This window comes from Heteronotia binoei, chromosome 4 (assembly GCF_032191835.1).
Source record: "Heteronotia binoei isolate CCM8104 ecotype False Entrance Well chromosome 4, APGP_CSIRO_Hbin_v1, whole genome shotgun sequence".
NCBI lineage: Eukaryota > Metazoa > Chordata > Lepidosauria > Squamata > Gekkonidae > Heteronotia > Heteronotia binoei.
In genome coordinates, this window is record NC_083226.1 from 170,552,944 (window position 1) to 170,578,354 (window position 25,411).

At 48.4% G+C, this 25,411-nt stretch overlaps 1 protein-coding gene across 1 annotated transcript in view; it reads right to left on the reverse strand.

The window, feature by feature from the left end:
* Positions 1-25,411, reverse strand: part of ARK2C (arkadia (RNF111) C-terminal like ring finger ubiquitin ligase 2C) — a 141,295-nt gene that overhangs the window by 20,123 nt on the left and 95,761 nt on the right. The window contains exons 2-5 of the mRNA XM_060236459.1: positions 23,971-24,262; positions 17,828-17,953; positions 5,392-5,521; positions 2,565-2,669 (exon numbers count right to left, since the gene is read on the reverse strand). Coding sequence (XP_060092442.1) covers positions 2,565-2,669; positions 5,392-5,521; positions 17,828-17,953; positions 23,971-24,188 — 579 coding nt within the window. The 5' untranslated portion in view covers positions 24,189-24,262. The remainder of the gene's footprint in view (positions 1-2,564; positions 2,670-5,391; positions 5,522-17,827; positions 17,954-23,970; positions 24,263-25,411) is intronic.

Sequence of the window (25,411 nt, forward strand, 5' to 3'; positions counted from 1 at the left end):
GAATCAGCTGCCGGAAGAGGTGAGGGCCCTGCGGGACTTGGCGCAGTTCCGCAGGGCCTGTAAGACGACCCTCTTCTGGCTAGCCTATACTTAGCTAGGACGACAACTCGATGTAACTGGCCAGCCATCTGTTTACAGAAAATTGAAATATTCTGTTTTTAAGGTTTTAACTGTTTAAATATTTAATTGTTTTAAACTTGAAATTGTTTAAATTTTATGTTTGATTAATTGTTGGAAGCCGCCCTGAGCCATTTGTGGGAAGGGCGGGATATAAATCTCAAATAAATAAATAAATAAATAAATAAATAAAAAATGAGTCCCCAGCTTGCTGGGGGGAAAGTGTAAATGACTGGGGAAAGCAATGGCAAACCACCCCGTTAAAAGTCTGCCGTGAAAACTTTGTGAAAGCAACGTCACCCCAGAGTCGGAAATGACTGGTGCTTGCACAGGGGACCTTTTTCTTTTCCCTTTGTTTGTTTATTGATGAGTCGGCCGCTTCTCCTCAGCTTCAAACTGGAGGACTCGGTGTTGTGTTTAATTATTCCTTTTCCTTCTCCATCCTTTCTTTTCGCAGTCATTAGCACTTTATTATTACGAAGCGGGGGGGGGGGCCTCGAAAATGTGTTGCAAAATTATCTAGCTCCCTCTTTATCCCTTCCGGGATGTCCCTCTGCTAAGGTTGCCAAATCCAATTCAAGAAATATCTGGGGACTTTGAGGGTGAAACCAGGAGACTTTGGGGGTGGGGCCAGGAGACTTTGGGGGGGGAGCCAGGAGCAAGGCTGTGACAAGCATCGCTGAACTCCAAAGGGGGTTCTGGCCATCACATTTAAAGGGACAGCACACCTTTTAAATACCTTTCCTCCATTGGAAATAATGAAGCATTAGGGCACCTTCTTTGGGGGGGGGGGCTCATAGAATTGGACCCCCTGGTCCAATCTTTTTGAAACTTTGAAGGTCTTTTGAGGAGAGGCATTGGTTGCTGTGCTGCAAATTTGGTGCCTCTTCCTCAAAATACAGCTTCCCCCAGAGCCCCAGATACCTGCAGTTCAATTCTCAATTATACCCTAAGGGAATTGGTCTCCATAGGGAATAATGGAGTGCCCAGCAGACATCTCCCCCCCACCACTTTCTGATGACTCTTAAGTGGGGGGAGGGCCTCCAAACCAGGCGATCCCCTGTTCCCACCAGGCTGTGAGCCTGCCTGAGCTTTTTTGCCAGCTATAGAATTATGGAGACTTTCTGGTACTTTGGAAACTAAACAGAATTGGGCACCAGATTAATTTCTGGGTTTCTCAGTACACCTCAAGCCTGAAGAAATGTATGAAACAGGAATTACAAGTTAACAATTCTGTCACAATCTACGATTTTTGGGATTTGAAGATCTACTTGTTTTACTGTGAACTCTACCTGTGTGAGACATTTCTATGAGACATCTGATTTATTAAGACTTTGATATACAATTTAAGAACATAAGAGAAGCCATGTTGGATCAGGCCAATGGCCCATCCACTCCAACACTCTGTGTCACACAGTGGCCAAAAAAAAATTATACACACACACACACATATACACACTGTGGCTAATAGCCACTGATGGACCACTGCTCCATATTTTATCTAACCCCCTCTTGAAGCTGTCCATGCTTGTAACCGCCACTACCTCCTGTGGCAGTGAATTCCACATGTTAATCACCCTTTGGGTGAAGAAGTACTTCCTTTTATCCGTTTTAACCCGACTGCTCAGCAATTTCATCGAATGCCCACGAGTTCTTGTATTGTGAGAAAGGGAGAAAAGGACTGCTTTCTCTGCTTTCTCCATCCCATGCGTAATCTTGTAAACCTCTATCACGTCACCCCCGCAGTCGACGTTTCTCCAAGCTAAAGAGCCCCAAGCGTTTTAACCTTTCTTCATAGGGAAAGTGTTCCAACCCTTTAATCATTCCAGTTGCCCTTTTCTGGACTTTTCCCAATGCTATAATATCCTTTTCGAGGTGCGGTGAGCAGAATTGCACACAGTATTCCAAATGAGACCACACTATGTGGACACTATAGCCTAGTAATTGGGATCACATATACCTTCAGAGATTTTTGGTTTGCCTATTGTTCATGCGATTTCTCGTCTCGTTTTTGTTCCCACCTGGCGATCGGCAACACCAAGTTTTGCAAATCATCGAGCTCGATCTTCCACGATCTCCCCCTGCCCTCCGGCAGTCTCCAACCGGGAATAATTTATTTTGTTTGTTTGTTTTGCTTTCATGACTGCGGATTCCTCCGGGCTTCCAGAAACTCCCCCCTCCGCTGCGGCTGGCCCTGTTGTGTTACTCGGACGATCTGCGCAGAGGCCTATCGCTTTTCGCTATGAAAGAGTTTATCGCTCCCTTCCCTCTCCCAGCCCCTCCGAAAGACAAAACGGATAAAACACAATGGCAATCGATAATGCCTGTTCGTTATGTAGTTAAAAATTAATCAGTGCTAAGTACACACACCAAAAAAAGGCTGCATTAAGAAACACATGGACACAAGTCCCTTGGATAAGGGCTTGTTTGACACGGGAAAGGCTTACTTCGTAACTCTCCCTCACGGCGGACGTGTGTCTGTTTGGATTCAATCCCTGAAGGGCAAGAAGCTGAAGCTGTGGATATGGGTAGTTTCTGATTTCATGGATGACCTGAAAGGTGGAAAAACTTTGGTTGTTGTTTTTTTTAAACAAACAAAACAGAATGTCACACGCAAGTGAGGAAAAACTGGGTATCTAGTCCAATCCTGGAACCTAAGTAAGGCGGGTACCTGTCAGAAGAAGAGGAGAAGAGATTGGATTTATAACCCACCTGTCATTACCCAAAAGAGTCTCGAGCGGCTTACAATCTCCTTTCCCTCCCCCTCCCCCACAACAGACACCCTGTAAGCAATGTTCCCTCTAAGCTGCAGAGCAAAAATCCTACTTTGTGAGCTACTGCATCAATTATTGTACTCTGAGGCCGTTTTTCCTGACCTGAGACAAAAATGTGTGAGCTGGAGGCTAAAAATCTGTGAGCTAGCTCACACTAACTCAGCTTAGAGGGAACACTGCCTGTGAGGATGGTTGGGTTGAGAGAGCTCTGACAGAACTCCTGTCGAGAGGACTTGCGAGAACTTTTGACTGACTCAAGGTCACATCAGCAGCTGCAAGCGGAGGAGTGGGGAGTCAAACCCGGTTCTCCCAGATAAGCAGCTGCACAGTTAACCACCACACCAAACTGAAAGGGAGACCACCAAGGAAGTCCAAAGTCAATAAGCGGAGGCAGACAACGGCTAACTGCCTATTCTTCTTGGGTAGGATTTTCCACAGAGAGGGACGCTCAAGATTGTCCCCCGGAAGTGGTACAGTCCTGGAAATAGCGTTTCCAGGTTTGGTCTGGCAACCAGTGGAAGATGGGAGGAGGCAATTACTTCCTGTGGGGAGGGGTAAGGATGGCAGTCTTCATCACCATGCAATGACATCACTTCCAGCACAACCTGGATGCCAGCATTACATCATGCTGATGCTCTAGAACAGGGATGGCCTAACGTAAGAGGCACATAGAATAAATACCAGATGTTTGAGAGCTGCAAGGCATGAACGTCAGATGTTTGAGAGCCACAAGGAAGGAAGGAAGGAAGGAAGGAAGGAAGGAAGGAAGGAAGGAAGGAAGGAAGGAAGGAAGGAAGGAAGGAAGGAAAGGAAGGAAAGGAGGGAGGGAGGGAGCGAGGGAGGAAGGAAAGAAGGAAGGAAGGAAGGAAGGGAGGGAGGGAGGGAGGGAGGGAGGAAGGCAGGAAGGAAGGAAGGAAGGAAGGGAGGGAGAGAGGAAGGCAGGGAGGAAGGCAGGAGGAAGGAAGGAAGGAAGGAAGGAAGGAAGGAAGGAAGGAAGGAAGGAAGGAAGGAAGGAAGGAAGGAAGGAAGGAAGGAAGGAAGGAAGGAAGGAAGGAAGGAAGGAAGGAAAATAGATTGTGGGAGAGAGAGATGGAAAGAAAGCAACTTTAAGTGCATTTTCCAAACCACTGGCTGGTTTGGCTTGGAGACATGATGTAAAGAGAGAAATGCCTTCTCCAAGCCAGCTGATGGGGTTGTACCATAGAGCTTTACCTCCCAAATGGCTAGAGCGTCCGGGAAAACCATAGAATTTTCCCAGAAACGCCTAGAACAGCCCTACACGGGTGCTGCCATTTTGATGACATCACTTCCAGGTTCTGCCAGCGATGCAGGGGGAGGTTTCCCCCCACTGGCCCAATGTGGGTCGGTGGGTTGAGAACCTCCCGGGCAGGAGATTCCCCGCCCGGATCATGGGGTTGGCAGCCCTACTGCTTCCCCCACTCCCATTCAGCCTTAAAGACACAGGCACACCAGCCCAAGAGGAAGCCTTTCCAAGTGGAGTCTGAAGCCTCTGGAGGTGGAAAGGCACATGGTGGCTGTGAGGGCAGGGTTTCCCCCCACCTGTCAGGACCTCGAGTCAAGGAATAACACAGTCCAATAATTCAATAGTTTATTCCAGGTATTATAAGGCAGTACATCATCTTTGCTAAGACTGACGTCTTAGCTCAATGGCTCTCTATTTATCCCCTTGCCCCAACCATTATCATTCAAATGCAAAACGTGCAAAGCAACTGCAACTTTTGGCGGGACCCACTCCCCCCATATCTTAGAGTCCAGGTGGTTATCTGTGCTTCATTAGCGACTGACCTTGGTCGGCAGAAACAGCTTCAAAAATAAGTTCCTCAGATAAGCATGCAGAGACCAGGATGAGCTAAGCAGGGATACATTCAAGCCAGGGGATAATGCTACAGCAAAGAAACTACGGCAAGAGGGATACGGAGAGGATAACTCTTGACACCACCGGCCAGCTGATTGGGAGTGGGAAGAAGCCTGGGAAAGTGGGAGAACTAGGGTTGCCAAGTCCAATTCAAGAAATATCTGGGGACTTTGGGGGTGGAGCAAGGAGACTTTGGGGGTGGAGCCAGCAGCAAGGGTGTGACAAGCATAATTGAACTCCAAGGGAGTTCTGGCCATCACATTTAAAGGGACAGCACACCTTTTAAAATGCCTTCCTGCCATAGAAAATAATTAAGGATGGGGCACCTTCATTTGGGGCGCATAGAATTGGACCCGCTGGTCCAATCGTTTTGAAACTTGGGAGGTATTTTGGGGAGAGGCACTAGATGCTATACTGAAAATTTGGCGCCTCTGTCTCAAAAAACAGCCCCCACCCCAGAGCCCCCGATAATCGCGGCTCAATTCCCCATCATTCCCTATGGGAATCTTTCATGGAGGTGCATAATGGCTGTGGGAAAGGGGGGAAAGCCTGTAAAACTGGGGGATCCCCCGCTGGGACCTGGGGATTGGCAAGCCTACTCAGAGAGGATGCTGTTTCACTCACCATTTGCGTTGAGGATGTGCTTCGGGGGAAATGGTGTATCCTTTGAGTAGCTAAGTAATGCTGATAATGTTGTGGAACAGGCCTCACCTGGAACTGATTGCGAGTCAAACCGGCGTCGACACTGAGGTCCCTGGAAGGAAGAAGAAGAAGAAGATGAAGAAGATATTGGATTTATATCCCACCCTCCACTCCGAAGAGTCTCAGAGCGGCTCACAATCTCCTTTCCCTTGCTCTCCCACAACAGACACCCTGTGAGGTAGATGAAGATATTGGATTTATATCCTGCCTTCCACTCCAAAGAGTCTCAGAGCGGCTCACAATCTCCTTTACCTTCCTCCCCCACAACAGACACCCTGTGAGGTAGATGAAGATATTGGATTTATATCCCGCCCTCCACTCCGAAGAGTCTCAGAGCAGCTCACAATCTCCTTTACCTTCCTCCCCCACAACAGACACCCTGTGAGGTAGATGAAGATATTGGATTTATATCCCGCCCTCCACTCCGAAGAGTCTCAGAGCGGCTCACAATCTCCTTTACCTTCCTCCCCCACAACAGACACCCTGTGAGGTAGATGAAGATATTGGATTTATATCCCGCCCTCCACTCTGAAGAGTCTCAGAGCGGCTCACAATCTCCTTTCCCTTCCTCCCCCACAACAGACACCCTGTGAGGTGGGTGGGGCTGAGAGGGCTCTCACAGCAGCTGCCCTTTCAAGGACAACTCCTGCCAGAGCTATGGCTGACCCAAGGCCATTCCAGCAGCTGCAAGTGGAGGAGTGGGGAATCAAACCCGGTTCTCCCAGATAAGAGTCCGCACACTTAACCACTACACCAAACTGGCTCTCTCTAAGGACAAAACGCAAACAAAGAATGACTTTCCAGCTTGCTTTTTGGACACAGCCAGGCCTCGTCTGGGGCAGGAACTCACCAGAGCAGAGCTCCAGAACCTCTCAATCAGGGATGTCAAAGCTCATTTGTTTAAGAGGGCTGGATTCAGCATAAATGAGACCGTGTCAAGCCGGGCTCACGCGTGTCATAAAATGTAATGCCAGGTAGCCGACACAGACACACACAATTAAAGATTTTTTTTTTAAAAAAAAAAACCCTTAAAAAATAAAACATGCTTAAATCATTAGCGCTCTTGCAATATTTTGTTTATTTAACAGTCTCTGATAACTAATACTTCTTGCTCTGAATTACCGCATGAAAAACTAGAGACAATTTCTGTGATGTAGCAATCCTGAGTATGCTGTTCAGGTGTTGTTCTGGGGGCCTGATCCGGTGCTTGGGCTGGATGTCGGATACCCCTGTTCTACTTTCTTAAACCCCCCCTCAAAAAACCTCGTTTCTGGGCTCCATTGTTCAAACCCTCCCCCCTCCGTGAGAATTTTGCTGGACTCTTAAGATTTGACAAACTTTCTGATATTTCCCATCCCCACCCCCCGCAAAAAAATGGGGAAGTAACTAAAACGTAGCAAGCAGATAGATGGAAATCCGCATCATGCCACTGTGGCCACATAGGAAAAAGTAATTTTAAAAGCATGTAAGGTTTTCTTATGACAATTCTAACTCAAGAAGCATTTGAGAGTAGATGTTGAGCTGATATAATTGAGCACACCTTCCGGTGATGTCAGGGGAGTGCGGCAGATGCAAATGAGTTGTGCTAATGAGCTCCGGCACCTCTTTTTCTATGACATGACCCCACAGCTGAACACACTGAGTCAAGTTGTTGCTCCTTGTTGCTAGGATTTGGGACTTAACCTTCCTTTACCAACCACATCTCTTACAGTTTATTATAAAACTGCCAACTTTTGCCTCTTCCATTGCTGTTAAAAGCTGGGTAATCTGAAAGGGCAAGTTTTTTCACATACTACATGGGAGTAAAGCCTGGAAGAAAATGCCTTTTCCTTTTAATGTAAAGGTGCAAGCACCAGTCGTTTCCGACTCTGGGGTGATGCCGCATCACAACATTTTCACGACAGACTTTTGACGGGGTGGTTTGCCATTGCCTTCCCCAGTCATCTACACCAGGAATGGCCAACAGTAGCTCTCCAGAAGTTTTTTGCCTACAACTCCCATCAGCCCCAGCCAGCATGGCCAATGGAAGGCTGAGTCAACCTGGAGCCGGCTACCTGACCCAGCTCCCGCCGGGATCGAACTCAGGTCGTGAGCAGAGGGCTCGGACTGCAGTACTGCAGCTTTACCACTCTGCGCCACGGGGATGCACGCCTTCCCTTTCAATAGAGACTTAATGGGCTGGCAACAAGGAGGAGGATCGAGGGGCAGAGACATGAAGGGAGCATGGGATGTTGACATCATCACCAACATCACTAGGTCACTTTAACATACAACTCGCCCAAAGTACTTCTTCACCCGAACGGTGATTAACACATAGGAATTCACTGCCACAGGAAGTGGTGGCGGCTGCAAGAATAGCCAACTTCAAGAGGGGATTGGATAAAAATATGGAGCAGAGGTCCATCAGTGGCTATTAGCCACAGTGTGTATGTATATGTATATACATATATGTGTGTGTGTGTGTGTGTGTGTGTATACACACACATATATATTGGCCACTGTGTGACACAGAGTGTTGGACTGGAGGGGCCATTGGCCTGATCCAGCATGGCTTCTCTTATGTTCTTATGTGACACAGAGTGTTGGACTGGAGGGGCCATTGGCCTGATCCAACAGGGCTTCTCTTATGTTCTTATGTGACAAAGAGTGTTGGACTGGAGGGGCCATTGGCCTGATCCAGCATGGCTTCTCTTATGTTCTTATGTGACACAGAGTGTTGGACTGGAGGGGCCATTGGCCTGATCCAGCATGGCTTCTCTTATGTTCTTATGTGACACAGAGTGTTGGACTGGAGGAGCCATTGGCCTGATCCAACATGGCTTCTCTTATGTTCTTATGTGACACAGAGTGTTGGACTGGAGGGGCCATTGCCTGATCCAACATGGCTTCTCTTATGTTCTTATGTGTCACAGAGTGTTGGACTGGATGGGCCATTGGCCTGATCCAACATGGCTTCTCTTATGTTCTTAATTCAGAAATGACAACAGGTAGCTCTAGGAATTGACGGAACCAGCTCTGGTGCTAAGGGTTCTGCCGCCCCTGGCAGAATCCCACGCCCCTGCCCCCCCAGACTCTAATTGCACATGCGCCGTGATGACGTCATTGCAACGGCACACTTTGTGCAAATGTTCTTTCTCAGTTCTGATCACTCAGAGCCGAGAAAGAACACTCGGCCCGCCTCCTGCTCAGCCTCTCCCGCTTCAGAGGCCGCATCCTTCTTCCTTCACTCTGAGCAATCGGAGCAAAGGGAGAAGGACGTGGGCGGCAGCTGCCCAGCCAGCTCCCTCTGAAGCAGCCTTCTCCCGCATCAGAGGGAGCCGGGAGGGGCTGCGTCCTTCTTTCTTTGCTTCGAGCAATCGGACAAAGAAAGAATGACATGAAGTATCAGCGTCAGTGCGAGCGGGGACGAGGAGGGGGCACGCGTCCCCTGCGGTGAGGTGGCGCCCTAGACGGCCGCCTACCTCGCCTATTCCCACGCGCTGGCCCTGCCTGGAACACTTCCTGCTGTGCTGCTGCTTAATATGTATTGTACTTCCTTTTTTCTAGGAACAGCTGCATGAGCCACCCCGGCTGATCGCATAATGAGCAAGCTGTTCCACAGCCAATCAGATCTGACTATGTTTAAGGTTTAAGGCAGGGATGTCAAACTCATTTGTTATGAGGGCCAGATCTGACATAAATGAGACCTTGGGGGGCCGGGTCATGTGTGTACATATTTAAGATTAGGAAGCAGAGATATAAATTGTATAGAGAATACAAACAAAGTGCATATTTAAAAAAAATTTAAAACATGCTTAAAATGTTAGCACTCATTGATCTTAAAGGTGCTTTCTTTGTATTTCTCCCATGGGATCCAGGGAACTGGGCAAAGAAAGCTCTGGCTCTTTCCCTCCCTCCCCAGGGGACCAGGAGGCAGAGGAGCCTCAGCCAATAGAAAAAAGAGATGCTTGGCTCAGTAGTTCTGCTGTGTGATTGAGAGAACCTGGCAAAGCTATTCCTCACCTCTTCCTCCCCAATGGAGGAGCCTCAGCCAATGGAGAAAACAGAGCCTTTGCAAGCCTTGCAAAGCAAGCTGTTACACAGAAAGAAGCAAGAGAGAGGGACAAAGAAGCAGATGACAGCCAGTTGCTCGGGAGCCTGATAGGAGCCCTCTGAGGGCTTGATTTGGCCCCTGAACTGCATGTTTGACACTCCTGGTTTAAGGTTTATTGAATTTATATCCTGCCATCCCCGCCGAAGCAGACTCAGGGCAGCTCACAACCAGTAAAATCAAAACAATTCACTCACATTACTTACATCAAAAAGTCCAGAATAGGGAAACTAGAATGATTAAAGGGTAGGAACACTTTCCCTATGAAGAAAGGTTAAAACGCTTGGGGCTCTTTAGCTTGGAGATATGTCGACTGCGGGGTGACATGATAGAGGTTTACAAGATTATGCCTGGGATGGAGAAGGTAGAGAAAGAAGTACTTTTCTCACTTTCTCACAATACAAGAACTCGTGGGCATTCGATGAAACTGCTGAGCAGTCAGGTTAAAACGGATAAAAGGAAGTACTTCTTCACCCAAAGGGTGATTAACATGCGGAATTCACTGCCACAAGAGGTGGTGGCGGCCAAAAGCACAGACAGCTTCAAGAGGGGGTTAGATAAAAATATGGAGCAGAGGTCCATCAGTGGCTATTAGCCACAATGTGTATATATATATATGTGTGTGTGTGTGTGTATAATTTTTTTGGCCACTGTGTGACACAGAGTGTTGGACTGGATGGGCCATTGGCCTGATCCAACATGGCTTCTCTTATGTTCTTTTGTTCTTATAATAAATTAAAATTAAACTGTTAAAACAGTTTGATGCTAATATCATTTGATATTGTTTCATTTCAGATGGCGTTCAGTATATATTAGGTGTCATTCCCTACTACCATATCAATCATTCCAGATCAAGTAAAGGCCAGCTGGAATAGTGTTGTCGTACTGGCCTTGCGGAACTGGGCTAGGTTCCGCAAGGCCCTAAACTCTTCCGGATCCACCAGTAGGGGGCAGTGATCGAGAAGGCTCTCTCTCTGGTGGACTTCAATCTTGCCTCCCTCAGTCTGGGGATCACTGATAGATTTTTGCAAACCAGATCTACGTGATGTCGTCACCATGAAGCCAATAGCGAGTGAGGGTACGTGAAGCCAATAGTGAGCGAGGGCAACATTCCCTGCTTTAAGCCAGCACTTGTCCTGTATGTGCAATCACCCTTAGATTGCAATCCCCAAGAAACTGCATAAAGGGGAGGTCATTGCAGTGCTGCAGATGGGTTTCCCCCTCCTCCTAAGCGCGTACTCTCTCCTTCAGCTCAGCCTGACAGATATTCCAGGAGTTGCTGGTTTTGTCTCCCTTTATCGGGTAGAACGAACAAAAGCCCTAAGGCAAAGTGAGTCATTGAAATAGTTACATTCTGGGTTTGATCGCTATATACATCAGCCGCATGAGTGTTCAAAGCACTACGGGATAACAGAAAGGAAAGAAACCCAGAGACACTAATCCAAGGTTTGAAAAGATATCCAAGGACAGCTAACTTGTTACATCCTTGCAGCAGGTTAAATTCTCAGTCCAACAACCAGCTCCTTGCTCGCCAGACTTGATCATGGAATGCCTATGTCCAGGGCTGGAATTCGAGAAGGAGCTCCTTTGCCTATTAGGCCACACACCCCTGATGTAGCCAATCCTCCTGGAGCTTACAGTAGGCCCTGTGAGAAGAGCCCTGTAAGGAATTCTAGCAGGACCTCCTTTGCATATTAGACCACACCCCCTGATGTAGCCAATCCTCCTGGAGCTTCCAGCAGGCCCTGTGAGAAGAGCCCTGTAAGGAATTCTAGCAGGACCTCCTTTGCCTATTAGGCCACACCCCCCTCATGCAGCCAATCCTCCTGGAGCTTACAGCAGGCCCTGTGAGAAGAACCCTGTAAGGAATTCTAGCAGGACCTCCTTTGCCTATTAGGCCACACACCCCTGATGTAGCCAGTCCTCCTGGAGCTTACAGCAGGCCCTGTGAGAAGAGCCCTGTAAGGAATTCTAGCAGGACCTCCTTTGCCCATTAGGCCACACACCCCTGATGTAGCCAATCCTCCTGGAGTTTACAGCAGGCCCTGTGAGAAGAGCCCTGTAAGGAATTCTAGCAGGACCTCCTTTGCATATTAGGCCACACACCCCTCATGCAGCCAATCCTGCTGGAGCTTCTAGTAGGCCCTGTGAGAAGAGCCCTGTAAGGAATTCTAGCAGGACCTCCTTTGCCTATTAGGCCACACACCCCTGATGCAGCCAGTCCTCCGAGAGCTTACAAAAAAGAGCCTTGTAAGCTCTTGGAGGCTTGGCTACGTCGGGAGGATGTGGCCTAATATGCAGAGGAGCTCCTGCTAAAATTCCAGCCCTGCCTGTGTCTATATACCAAGATTCTGCAGCAAGCATCCTCAGAGAAAAACCAGGCATTACAGCAGCTACAGGCCCAACGCCATTTTAGAGAAGGTTTTGTCCTTTTAAAGCAAAGACCGTGAGGGCCTGTGGCATGGGGGATCCCCTGGTACAGACTACAAAGACTACAGAGATGCCAGGCTACAGAGATCAGCTCCTCTCGAGAAAATGTATGCTTTGGAGGGTGGACTCTATGGTAATATATATCCCCACTGAAGTCTCTGTTCTCCCCAGGCTCCATCCCCAAATCAGAAGAAGAAGTCCAACACTCTGTGCAACACAGTGGCCAAAAAACCCAAGTGCCATCAAGAGGTCCACCAGTGGGGCCAAGACACTAGAAGCCCTCCCACTGTGCCCCCCCACCCAAAGCACCAAGAATACAGAGCATCACTGCCCCGGACAGAGAGTTCCAATGATAAGCTGTGGCTAATAGCCTCTGCTGGACTTCTGCTCCAGATGTTTATCAGATCCCCTCTAGAAGCTGGCTATGCTTGTAGCCGCCGCCACCTCCTGTGGCAGTGAATTCCACATGTTAATCACCCTTTGGGTGACGAAGTATTTCCTTTTATCTGTTCTAACCCGACTGCTCAGCAACTTCATTGAATGTCCACGAGTTCTCGTATTGTGAGAAAGGGAGAAAAGTGCTTCTTTCTCTTACCTTCTCTATCTCCAGGGCCGGCTCACCCACTAGGCAAACTAGGCAGTTGCCTAGGGAGCCAGGATGGTGGGGGTGCTGAATTGGGCTCCCCCCTCCCGGTGCCACAGGCAAGCGCCTAGTTTGCCTGCCTCACCGCCCGCACGCCCACCTGCGCATCCGCTGTCACTGCCGCCCCTCCTTTCCCTTCACCTCCCCATCCCCTGCGCAATCACACATTTGCAGCTGGGCACTATCGGCCACGGCATGCCTGCCTCCTCTGCCTGCGCGCCTGCCTGCCGCCACCGCCCGCCCCTTCCTTTCCCACCCCTTCGCCTTTCACCTGGGCTCTGCCAACCGTGGCATGCCTGCCTCTGCCTCTGCGCCCGCCGCAGCCACCCGCCCCCTCCTTCCCTTCCTGTCCCGTCCTGCCACCTCCACCCTGGGCCCTGCAGGCCAAGGCATGTCTTCCCGTCCCCCTCCACTTCCTGTCCTGTCCCATCGCCTCCCCCCCAGCTCTGCCAGCCATGATGCTGTGATTGCGGGGGGAACAGGACGAGACAGGAAGGGAAGAAGGGGGCAAGTGAGTGCCACGGCACGGGCCAGGGGGGGTTGAAGTGGTGTGGGGGGCCACGGGGGGGCCGCCTGGGGTGCCACACAACCTCGGGCCAGCCCTGTCTATCCCATGCATAATCTTGTAAACCTCCATCATGTCGCCTGTCAGTCGACGTTTCTCCAAGCTAAAGAGCCCTAAGCGTTTTAATCTTTCTTCATAGGGGAAGTGTTCCAAACCTTTCATCGTTCAAGTTGCCCTTTTCTGCACTTTCCCAATGCTATAATATCCTTTTTTGAGGTGCGGTGACCAGAATTGTACACAGTATTCCAAATGAATCGCATATAACAAAAGTAGTTAGCCAAAAAGAGGTGCCCTCACCAAGTCGGACAGTTCTGTGTTTACGAGATGGTTTTAACGATTTCTACATGTGGGAAGCTGAACGGATTGGGAACTTCTTCTCTGAAGGGGCTCATTGCATGTCATCTGCTTATTTTTTTGGGTAAAATACTTTTATGGGCTTGTGTAATTGCTCTTCTCTAATTATCTGCACAACTGTAATGGATGTTCTAATTTTCTGACGAATTAGTCAATGTTAAAGTGCAACGGAGTTCTGCTTTAATCGAGGATTAAAATAGAAGCAAAGATCCTCTAAGAGCATCACTTGGGTAGGGGAACCACAACATTGTTGAGAGGTACCTCTTGCTGGGAAGAAGAAGAAGTTATTGGATTTATATCCCGCCTTATACTCTATAGCTCTATAGGTCCTGTGTGATTGAGCAAGCCTGGCAAAGCAAACTGTGATGCAGAAGGAAACAAGAAAGGAAGCAGAGTCTCAGAGCAGTCACCATCTCCTTTACCTCATGCCCCCCCCCAACAACAGACACCCTGTCAGCAGTGTTCCCTCTAAGCTGAGTTAGTGTGAGCTAGCTCACAATTTTTTAGCCTCCAGCTCACACATTTTTGTCTCAGGTCAGGAAAAAATGGCTCTAGAGCAAACTAATGTATGCAGGAGCTCACAACTTTAATGCCAGTAGCTCACAAAGTAGAATTTTTGCTCACAAGACTCCATAGCTTAGAGGGAACATTGCCTGTGAAGTGGGTGGGTCTGAGAGGACTCTCACAGCAGCTGCCCTTTCAAGATATGACTCCTGAGATAGCTATGGCTGACCCAAGGCCATTCCAGCAGCTGCAAGTGGAGGAGTGGGGAATCAAATCCGGTTCTCCCAGATAAGAATCCACACACTTAACCACTACACCAAACACAAAATCTTTTAAAAAAACTTAAACTAAAACATGTCTAAAACATTAGCGCTTGTTGGTCTTAAAGGTGCTTTCTTTGTATTTCTCCCATGGGATCCACAGAACTGGGCAAAGGAAGCTCTGGCTCTTTCCTTCCTTCCCCAGGGGACCAGGAGGGGGAGGAGCCTCAGTCAGCAGAAGAAAGAGCGGCCTGGCTCAGTAGCTCTGCTGTGTGACTGAGAGAGCCTAGGAAAATTAAGAGAGCCTATGTGATTGAGAGAGCCTGTATTATTTTATGTTTTATGTATTATCAATGTTTTTATCTTGTTTGGTCATTTTGGACCTTAACCTGTGAGCAGCCTTGAGCCTGCCTTCAATGGGGAGGGCGGGATACAAATAAAATAAATAAATAAATAAATAAATAAATAAAAACAAGCTCTCCCTCCCCCCTTCCTCCCAAAGGAGGAGCCTCAGCCAATAGAGAAAATAGAGGCTTTGCTCTATAGGTCCTGCGTGATTGAGCAAGCCTGGCAAAGCAAACTGTGATGCAGAAGGAAACAAGAGACGGAGAAGGAAGCAGAAGACAGCCAGTTGCCTGATTCAGCTCCATATTTGATACCCCTGGTCTAGAGGCTAAAATCAAGGGCTATGTTTTAAATATGTATTTTAAGTGCACAACATAATAAATTGATTTGTTTTGTTTAATTTGTTTTTACATTGTTACTGCTTGTGATCCCTAATTGAATGTTTGGGTTGAGTTTCTCCTAGTTGTCAGCTGTGGACTGGGGAATACCTGGAGATGTTGGGGGTGGAGCCCAGGGAGGGGGGAGTTTGGGGAGGGGCATCAGCAGGGAATAATGCCCAGAGTCCACCCTCCAAAGCAGCCATTTTCTCCAGGGGAACTAATCTGTTGTAGTCTGGAGATCTGGCAACAAAAGTGAGACACATGGGGATAGGAGCGGGGAGAGCCAGACCGATTTCGCACTCAGCTTACCCCACTGTCACGTTCCTCTTCTCCGCGCAGTGTCCTTCGGATTTCCCACTATCTGCTCCGGAGCTGCAGCAAACATCGTGGTTTTCGTGCAGCAAACGGAAACCGCTAAAAACCAGTTTCCGTTTGCCCCACAAAAACCACAATGTTTGCTGCATCTCTGGTGCAGATAGTGGGAAATCCGAAGGACGCTGCGTGAAGAAGAGGGATGTGACAGTGGGGTAAGCTGAGTGCGAAATCGGTCTGGCTCTCCCCGCTCCTATCTCCATGTGTCTCACTTTTGTTGCCAGATCTCCAGACTACAACAGATTAGTTCCCCTGGAGAAAATGGCTGCTGAGTGCAAAATCGGTCGCAGTAAAGCTGCCATGTAATAATGTCCCCAGAACTCCCGAAATTCTTAGAAAATGCTACAACTATATTCCATCCACAAATTATTCACCAAAACATTAATAGAAAAACATTTCCTGTATGCTACAGAACAAGAAGATAAAAGTCAGATAAACGCTCCGTCATACTCAAGTCCTTAAAGGGGCTGCCACACGGCCGTCTTGCTCTTTTCTTTTTTCTTTGGCATTTATCTGGCTTCTTATCTCATAGATGAAATGTTGAAAGCGGACCTTGGTCTATGCTATTTAGCAAACCTCAGTCCTTGGATTCTCAGTTGTGCATAATATTTTTCCAGTCCTTCACAGACGCAGAACAGGCTTTTCTAGAAATCTTAAGCCTCATTTTTGCCATTAAAAGGCTTTTTCGGAGCTTTATAAATAGCAACTGTACACTTTCCAGATCCATAACTGTTACATTCCTAACCTTCCCCAAAGGGCCGCACTGGAGATCAGTTGTAAAAGCAGGAGATGCCCCTACATAAATCGCTGGTGCGGTCTCATTTGGAATACTGTGTACAATTCTGGTCACCACACCTCAAAAAGAATATTACAGCATTGGAAAAAGTGCAGAAAAGGGCAACTAAAATGATTAAAGGTTTTGAACACTTTCCCTATGAAGAAAGGTTAAAACGCTTGGGGCTCTTTAGCTTGGAGAAACATCGACTGTGGAGTGACAAGATAGAGGTTTACGAGATTATGCATGGTATGGAGAAAGTAGAAAAAGAAGTACTTTTCTCCCTTTCTCACAATGCAAGAACTCGTGGGCATTCAATGAAATTGCTGAGCAGTCAGGTTAAAATGGATAGAAGGAAGTCCTTCTTCACCCAAAGGGTGATTAACATGTGGAATTCACTGCCACAGGAGGTGGCGGCGGCTACAAGCATAGCCAGCTTTAAGAGGGGATTGGATAAAAATAGGGGAGGAACGGTGGCTCAGTGGTAGAGCATCTGCTTGGTAAGCAGAAGGTCCCAGGTTCAATCCCCAGCATCTCCAACTAAAAAGGGTCCAGGCAAGTAGGTGCGAAAAACCTCAGTTTGAGACCCTGGAGAGCCACTGCCAGTCTGAGTAGACAATACTGACTTTGATGGACCGAGGGTCTGATTCAGTAGAAGGCAGCTTCATATATGTTCATATATGGAGCAGAGGTCCATCAGTGGCTATTAGCCACAGTGTATATATATAATGCATGTGTGTGTGTGTGTGTATACACACATACATATATTGGCCACTGTGTGACACAGAGTGTTGGACTGGATGGGCCACTGGCCTGATCCAACAGGGCTTCTCTTATTTTCTTATGCGACACAGAGTGTTGGACTGGATGGGCCATTGGCCTGATCCAACGTGGCTTCTCTTATGTTCTTATGTGACACAGAGTGTTGGACTGGATGGGCCATTGGCCTGATCCAACAGGGCTTCTCTTATGTTCTTATGTGACACAGAGTGTTGGACTGGATGGGCCATTGGCCTGATCCAACGTGGCTTCTCTTATGTTCTTATGTGACACAGAGTGTTGGACTGGATGGGCCATCGGCCTGATCCAACATGGCTTCTCTTATGTTCTTATGAGATCTCCAGGTGCTACTGGGAGGTTGACAACCTTGTTACCGCGCATACACATACACACACCGTTTTCGGCACACACATTGACTGCAACATAAGAATTACACAACACAGAAACAAAGACCGATTTCCTGCTAGCCTTATGCTGCTCTCACTCTCCTCTTCTCTGTGGGGCTTTGGTCAGATTTCACACTATCTGCCCCGGGGCTGCAACTGGCTCCGCCTCTTTCGCGCAGCAAAAAAATCCTCTAAAAACCAATTTCTGTTTGCTGCGCAAAAGAGATGGAGCCAGTTGCAGCCCCGGGGCAGATAGTGTGAAATCCGACGGAAGCCCCACAGAGAAGAGGAGAGTGAGAGCGACAAACAGCTAGTGGGAAATCGGTCAAAGCACACACTGTACGCATCTTGCCAGGGCTTCCTTAGCCCCATTCACGTTAAAGTGAATGCACCATCAATCTGTGAACGGAGCTAAGGAAGCCCCAGGAAGACGTGTTTTGACCCAGTCCCCCCCAAAACCTAGGAGTGACTTACCAGTCCGTTCCTTCCGCTAAGTATCTGGGCTGAGACCCCATTGGCTGAGGTGTCTGGAGTTGATGGCCAAATTCGAAGCTTGGGTGTAACCGATGAGGTTGGACAGACATGTGCTCCTGAGTCCGCCTGCAGGTTCCAGGAAAGGGAAGCAAAGACGGAAAGCTCTGAATCGTTATGACCGGGTGGGAAGGTACCGGCTGGATCTCAGGGAAAACTTTTTGACAGAAAGAGTTGTCCAACGGTGGAATCGTCTCCCTGGGAAGGGGGTGAGCTTCCCTTCACCGTCAGTCTTTAAACAGCAGCTGGGTGGACACTAAACTTAGGTTGCCCGACTCAGCCTTGCAACCAGCAGGAACTCCAGGAAAGCAGGGACATTGGGGGGGAGGGGTGGCCAGTGACCTGGAAGTAGGGTTGCCAATCCCCAGGTGGGGCAGGGTAAAGGTACAAAGACCTCCGCGAGAACCAGCCTCCGATATAAGCAAATTTAAGTGAAACTTACCCAAAAACTTACAAAAATAGACATGTCGAATCAATGCCTAAGAATTCTGAAGCTTTGATCCCCTAGGAAAAATTTTTTATCATGTACTTTTGAAGCTTGCGGAAGCTCTGAGTGAAACAGAGGTAGCAGCGCAACTCTGTCGCGTTCTGATGACTTGCTGCATTACGTTGCTGCATTACATTGGGGAGGGACGGTGGCTCAGTGGTAGAGCATCTGCTTGGGAAGCAGAAGGTCCCAGGTTCAATCCCCGGCATCTCCAAAAAAGGGTCCAGGCAAATAGGCGTGAAAAACCTCAGCTGTTCAAGGGGAGGGACGGTGGCTCAGTGGTAGAGCATCTGCTTGGGAAGCAGACGGTCCCAGGTTCAATCCCTGGCATCTCCAACTAAAAAGGGTCCAGGCAAATAGGAGTGAAAAACCTCAGCTGTTCAAGGGGAGGAACGGTGGCTCAGTGGTAGAGCATCTGCTTGGTAAGCAGACGGTCCCAGGTTCAATCCCTGGCATCTCCAACTAAAAAGGGTCCAGGCAAATAGGAGTGAAAAACCTCAGCTGTTCAAGGGGAGGAACGGTGGCTCAGTGGTAGAGCATCTGCTTGGTAAGCAGACGGTCCCAGGTTCAATCCCTGGCATCTCCAACTAAAAAGGGTCCAGGCAAATAGGAGTGAAAAACCTCAGCTGTTCAAGGAGAGGAACGGTGGCTCAGTGGTAGAGCATCTGCTTGGGAAGCAGAAGGTCCCAGGTTCAATCCTCGGCATCTCCAACTAAAAAGGGTCCAGGGAAATAGGCGTGAAAAACCTCCGCTTGAGACCCTGGAGAGCCGCTGCCAGTCTGCGAAGACAATACTGACTTTGATGGACCAGGGGTCTGATTCAGTATAAGGCAGCTTCATATGTACATCAATCTACTTTTCCTCTCAACAAGAAAGAGTGGAGCGTTGCGCTGTATTTGAATAGCGACCTTTCTCGCCACAGCCCGGATCCTCAATTTGAGAGTCTTCATACTTCGTGTTTTATTCAAGTATTTTGGGCACGGGCGTGGTCAGTGTTCCGTCACTTTAAATGTGATTGACTTCACTTTTTTGTTTTCAAACAATTTTATTAGTAACATATGGTAATAAATTTCAATTTCTCACTTCATTAATAATTACTTTTTTAAAAATCTATCCCATATATTACATTTTACCCACCCCTCCCCCCCGTTACTTGACCCCCGCCGGTGTTATATGATTAAAATCTTAATATTAAAGGTACCCTTAATTAATAAGAACCAAAATTAATATCCTCCTCCCTCTTGTACTTAGTCATTATCAAAAATTGTCCAATGTCCTTTTATTTTCCACACTTTTTCTACGTATCTTCTAAACTTTTCCCACTCCATCTTAAATACTTCTAAATCATAGTCTCTTAAGGTTCTTGTTAACTTGTCCATTTCACTCCATGTCATAATTTTTACAATCCAATCCCATTTCTCTGGTATTTTTTCTTGCTTCCACAGCTGCGCATACAATGTCCTAGCAGCTAAGAGCAAGTACCAAATTAAAGTTCTATCTTCTTTTGGAAATTCTTCCATTTGTAAGCCCAACAGAAAAGTCTCTGCAACTTTATTAAATTCGTATCCCAAGATCTTAGAAATCTCTTGTTGAATCATCTGCCAGTACTTTTTTGCTCTTTCACAAGTCCACCACATACGGTAGAAAGTACCGATTGATTGACTTCACTTTTGATATGTCTATTTTTGTAAGTTTTTTTGTAAGTTTCACTTAAATTTGTTTATTTCTGAGGCTGGTTCTCGCGGCGGTTTTTGTAACATTACCCTGCTCCATATATCCACGTTTCTCTGTTGTGTTGCTAAATCCCCAAGTGGAGGCAGGGGACCCCCCAGTTTGGAGGCCCTCCCTCCGCTGCAGGGTCATCAGAAAACAGTGGGGGGAGTGGAGGAATGTCTGCCGGGCACTCCATTATTCCCTACGGTGACCGATTACGATAGGGTATAAGGGAGAATTGATCCACAGTTATGTGGGGCTCTGGGAGGCTGTTTTTTGAGGTAGTGGCACCAAATTTTCAACATAGCATCCAGCGCCTCTCCCCTAAATACCCTGCAAGTTTCAAAAAGATTGGACCAGGGGGCCCAGTTCTATGAGCCCCAAAAGAAGGTGCCCCTATCTTTCATTTTTTCCGATGGAGGGAAGGAATTTCAAAGGTGTGCGGTCCCTTTAAATGTGATGGCCAGAACTCCGTTGGAGTTCACTGATGCTTGTCACAGCCTTGCTCCTGGCTCCACCCCCAAAGTCTCCTGGCTCCACACCCCCCCCAAAGTCCCCAGATATTTCTTGAATTGGACTTGGCAACCCTAGTAGTACTCCTGTGTCTGAAAAATGGGGAAGTGTCCTGTGCACAAAATAAAAACACAAAACTCCTCCACGTAGGATATGAGCGCATTAAGGATAAGCCTTGTTTTCACCCTTTCTAAGGACATCTGCGTTTTCTATATAGAGGGATTTTGTTTTTATATCTGTACAGGAGCATGCTCCCAGACCACAGGGTTGCCAGCTTCCAGGTGGTAAGAGAAAACAAACCTTTACGGCCGGGGTCCCCAACCCCCGGGCCGTGGACCAGTACCGGGACGTGGCCTGTCAGCAACCGGGCCGTGAGTTGCATAATTATTTCATTATCTATTACAATGTAGTAGTAGTAGTAATAATAATAAAAATTGGATTTATATCCTGCCCTCCACTCAGAAAGAGCCCCGTGGCGCAGAGTGGTAAAGCTGCAGTTCTGCAGTCAGAGCTCTCTGCACACGACCAAAGTTCAATCCCAGAGAAAGCTGGTTTCAAGTAGCCGGCTCAGGTTGACTCAGCCTTCCATCCTTCCGAGGTCGGTAAAATGAGGACCCAGCTTGCTAGGGGGAAAGTGTAGATGACTGGGGAAAGCAATGGCAAACCACCCCGTAAAATGTCTGCCGTGAAAACGTGAAAGCAATGTCACCCCATAGTCGGAAATGACTGGTGCTTGCACAGGGGACTACCTTCACCTTTACCTCCACTCAGAATCTCAGAGTTTCAGAGCGGCTCACAATCTCCTCTACCTTCCTTCCCCACAACAGACACCCTGTGAGGTAGGTGGGGCTGAGAGAGCTCTTACAGCAGCTGCCCTTTCAAGGACAACTCCTACAAGAGCTACGGCTGACTCAAGGCCATTCCAGCAGCTGCAAGTGGAGGAGTGGGGAATCAAACCCGGTTCTCCCAGATAAGAGTCTGCGCACTTCACCACCACACCAAACTAATAGAAAAAAAAAGTGCACAATTGTATTATCCCGAAAACTATCACACACACGCACACCCCCGTCCGTGGAAAAATTGTCTTCCACAAAACCGATCTCTGGTGCCAAAAAGGGGACCTCTGCCCTACGGGGTTTCCGTGACGACCAGCCTCGTACAAAACAAAAACTGATTCCAATACTTATATCAAAATTCATATTATCTAATCACTCTCAACTACAATAATATCACAAGTTATACCCTGACAACAAACACCAGCAAATGTGCAAGAAAGGACCAAAGTACTTATATATACAGTCCAATTCTAGAAGAAGGTCCTTTAACTTGAAGCAGCAGTCCCCTCCCCAGTTCAATTCCTGTAGGGACCATATGGTGATACAGGTTCTTCCACCGTTTTAGACGTCTTGTTTTGTAGTTTCAAAGACACAGCAATGCAGCGACGAGGTAGTACTTTTGTTTCCCCTCGTTTCGATAAAAGCTTTGACTAGCTTTTCAAACAATATCAGAGCCCGGAGCCTGTCCTTTTTAGTGTGGGTCTGTGTGTGTTAATGCAAACTTTGTATTAGTAGTATTGAATGTATAACTTATGGTCATGATTAATTCACCCAAAGGGTGATTAACGTGTGGAATTCACTGCCACAGGAGGTGGTGGCAGCTACAAGCATAGCCAGCTTCAAGAGGGGGTTAGATAAAAATATGGAGCAGAGGTCCATCAGTGGCTATTAGCCACAGTGTGTATATATATATGTGTGTGTGTGTGTGTGTGTGTATAATTTTTTGGGCCACTGTGTGACACAGAGTGTTGGACTGGATGGGCTGTTGGCCTGATCCAACATGGCTTCTCTTATGTTCTTATGTGACACAGAGTGTTGGACAGGATGGGCCATTGGCCTGATCCAACATGGCTTCTCTTATATGACACAGAGTGTTGGACTGGATGGGCCGTTGGCCTGATCCAATATGGCTTCGCTTATGTTCTTATGTGACACAGAGTGCTGGACAGGATGGGCCATTGGCCTGATCCAATAGGGCTTCTCTTATGTTCTTATGTGACACAGAGTGTTGGACTGGATGGGCCATTGGCTTGATCCAACATGGCTTCTCTTATATGACACAGAGTGTTGGACTGGATGGGCCATTGGCCTGATCCAACAGGGCTTCTCTTATGTTCTTATGTGACACAGAGGATGGGCCATTGGCCTGATCCAGCATGGCTTCTCTTATATGACACAGAGCGTTGGACTGGATGGGCCGTTGGCCTGATCCAACATGGCTTCGCTTATGTTCAGTTCCTACAGGAACTGAACTGGGGACTGCTGCTTCAAGGTAAAGGACCTTCTTTTAGAATTGGACTGTATATAGATCCCAATAGGCAACCGTGTTGGTCTGAAGCAACAGAACAAAGCAGTGTTTAATGTTTTTTTTTTATCCCTGTTTTGTCCTACATTAGCAAACACAGATCCCTTTTGGTGACTTTTTTAATCTGCTAAAAACATTCCCATGATTCCACACTGCCCACTTATATTAAGTACTGCTGCTTGCCATTCCCATTTTGTCTGCTTAAGAGCATACGAAAGCTTACATTCTAAATAAAACTTAGTTGGTCTTAAAGGTGCATTTGTCTACTGCTTTGTTCAATTGGACTGTATATATAAGTACTTTGGTCCTTTCTTGCGCATTTACTGGTGTTTGTTGTCAGGGTATAACTTGTGATATTATTGTATGTGAGAGTGATTAGATAATATGAATTCTGATATAAGTATGGGAATCAGTTTTTTTTTTGTACGAGGCCGGTTGTCACGGAAACCCCATAGGGGTTTGTTTTCTCTTACTCTCAGCATTGATTCTCTAGTTGGTCACACAACCTCCAGTGGTGGTTGTCCTCCAGGTGGAGTTCAGTGGTGCTTGTCACAACCATGCTCCTGCCCCCCCCCGAAAGTCTCCCACCCCACCAAAGTCTCCCAGCCCCACCCCAAAGTCTTCCTGGCCCCACCCCCAAAGTCACCTGGCCCAACCCCAAAGTCTTCTGGCCCCACCTCAGAAGTCTCCTGGCTCCACCCCCAAAGTCTCCCACCCACCCCGAAGTCTTCCTGGCCCCAGCCCAAAAGTCTCCTGGCCTCACCCCTGAAGTCTCCCAATCACCCCAAAGTCTTCCTGGCCCCACCCCCAAAGTCACCAGGCCCCACCCCAAAAGTCTCCTGGCCTCACCCCTGAAGTCTCCTACCCACCCCAAAGTCTTCCTGGCCCCACCCCCAAAGTCACCAAGCCCCACCCCCAAAGTCTCCTGGCTCCACCCCTAAAGGCCTCAGACATTTCCTGAGCCGGACCTGGCAGCCCTACACCTGGAGCCGGAGCCCTCCCTGGGACTCACCTGGGATGAGGCATGAGCCTGCGGTGCTGGGCCTCAAGGAGCTGCTGCTGGAGGAGGTATTGCTGGTGCAGGGCTTGAGGTAGGAAGGAGGGTCCCGTCACGTCCTGGAAGGGCAGGGCAGGCAGAGGCGGCAGGGGCTGGTGGAGCGGGCCACTGTGCTGGTGAGCGGTCGCCACGTGGGGCTGGACGGCATGAGGCAGGGGGAAGTCAGCGGACATCTGAGGCTGGGGGCCCAGGTGGAAGTGCCGGCAGGAGGTAGCGTGAGGATGCTGAGACCTTTGAAAAGGAGCGCCTGCGGGGGAAAGAGCAGCTCGTCGGTCAGGAGGGGGCGGGAAGAGGAAGGCAAAGCAGCCCAACACCCTGCCAGGCCCTGTGGGCAGCTGCATTTATCGGGCTTGCTAGGCAACCAGTCGGAACTTCAAGGAAACCATAACGTTTCAGGCCATTTCTAGAGCTACTCGTCTCCGAGTTGTTCCAGGAAGTGACATCACTGCAGGGCAACGAGAGCTGCCAGTGGGAGGGGGGGGCCACTCCTGATTGATCTCCAGACTACAGTGATCAGTTCCCCTGGAGGAAAAATGGCGGTTTGGGAGGGTGGACTCTAGGTAGGGTTCCTAGGTGTGTGCTGGAAAATACCTGGAGGCTTTGGGGGTGGAGCCAGGAGACGGTGGGGTTTGGGGTGGGGAGGGGAGGGGCCTCAGCATGGTACAGTGCCAGAGTCCACCCTTCAAAGCAGCCATTTTCTCCAGCGGAGCTGATCTCTGTCAACTGGAGATCAGTTGTCAAAGCAGGAGGTCTCCAGGCCCCACCTGAAGTCAATGGCAGATTGTACCATGCTGAGGCCCCTCCCCTCCCCAAACCCCGCCCACCCCTGGCTCCACCCCCAAAGTTTCCAGGTATTTTCCAAGACAGATCTGGCAACCCTAAATCATTCTCCATTTTCTCACAACAACCCCTGTGGGGTAGGCCAGGTATTAGAATATTAGGCCAGATATTTGGGCAGAAAACTGTAGGGTAGTAGCCAAATTCATGGTGGAGTTTTTGCCCAAATACCAGAGCATTGCCTCAACATCCCCTATGTGATAGCGTCACTTCCTGGTCCTGTGGGCAGCAATCAGGGCCTGCCTTGAAGAAGAAGACATTGGATTTCTATCCCACCCTCCACTCCGAAGAGTCTCAGAGCGGCTCACAATCTCCTTTACCTTCCTCCCCCACAACAGACACCCTGTGAGGTGGGTGGGGCTGAGAGGACTCTCCCGGCAGCTGCCTTTCAAGGACAGAGGCTCAGAGCGGCCTACAATCTCCTCTACCTTCCTCCCCCACAACAGACACCCTGTGAGGTAGATGAAGATATTGGATTTATATCCTGCCCTCCACTCCGAAGAGTCTCAGAGCGGCTCACAATCTCCTTTACCTTCCTCCCCCACAACAGACACCCTGT